The sequence below is a fragment of the Apis dorsata genome, unplaced genomic scaffold (genome assembly GCF_000469605.1).
Source record: "Apis dorsata unplaced genomic scaffold, Apis dorsata 1.3 scaffold_51080, whole genome shotgun sequence".
Classification (NCBI taxonomy): domain Eukaryota; kingdom Metazoa; phylum Arthropoda; class Insecta; order Hymenoptera; family Apidae; genus Apis; species Apis dorsata.
The window spans coordinates 1-983 of record NW_006267032.1 but is presented as its reverse complement, the minus strand read 5'-3'; the positions used below and the strand labels follow the sequence as shown (position 1 = coordinate 983).

General features: G+C 20.0%; 1 protein-coding gene across 1 annotated transcript; it reads right to left on the bottom strand.

The window, feature by feature from the left end:
• Nucleotides 1–232: 232 nt before the first annotated feature.
• On the bottom strand, nt 233–956 carry LOC102675570 (transmembrane emp24 domain-containing protein-like; the record flags this gene model as incomplete). Its single annotated transcript, XM_006625152.2, has 2 exons — nt 233–481; nt 567–956. Coding segments are annotated over 2 exons (540 nt in total), but the record flags the coding sequence as incomplete, so codon positions are not given.
• Nucleotides 957–983: the final 27 nt, after the last annotated feature.

The window sequence follows — 983 nt, the reverse complement described above, 5'->3', positions numbered from 1 at the left end:
ATATTTTTTAAATAAAAATACTTCTGTAAATTATGTTTTTTAAATTATAAATAAAATGATTTTTTAATTAATAATGATATAAAAAATATTTTAATTTTTTTTAATATTATTTTTAAAATACTTAAAATCATAAAAAATATATTTTTTTTATTTTTAATTTTTTTAATCAAAAACTTTTTAAATTATTTTGTTCATATTTTAATTATATCAAATTTAAGGAAAGAAATTACTTCAAAATGTTGAAATTTTTTAATTCTATTATAACTTAATCACATAAAAAATGTACAATGAATGTGAATGTACAATGTATTATCTTATTGTATATCTTTAATTAGACAACTCTTCTGACTTCAAAAAACCGTTTTAAATAGAAAATTTGTCCTATTGTCATACAAACCAAAACCATAGCTTCAAAAAATGCCCACATAACTACACGAGAATTTGTGCTTTCACTAATAGCTCTATGATTTCGATCTCTAACCTAAAAATTAATAAATAATATTAACTTAATTTAATGAAATTATATATCTATATTATAATTTATATAAAAAAACATAATAAATTACCTGCATATATTCTTGCTCATTTTTCACACCCCATAAACTTGTACTTAATTCTTTAATCATATCATCTATTTTGCTATGGTTTGAATCAGCACTTTTTCCATCAGAAGTTTGTTCAATAGGTTTTTTACTTTCACCAATATCCATATTAAACATTACAACTTTTGGTGTCATACTACTTTTTTGATTACCAAAACAATAAGTATAAACACCAGGAACATGTGTAGCAAATGTATATTTACCACTACTTTCTTGATCACCTTGATAAATTATTTTTCCATCAGGACCAATTATTTTTACATCTATGTCTAAAAATCCTCCTTCAGCTATTTCAAATGTAAGACCTAAAAATATAAAAAATAAAATATAAAACTTTATTAAATTATCTTTTAACTAATTAGTATTTTTATTTTTATACAA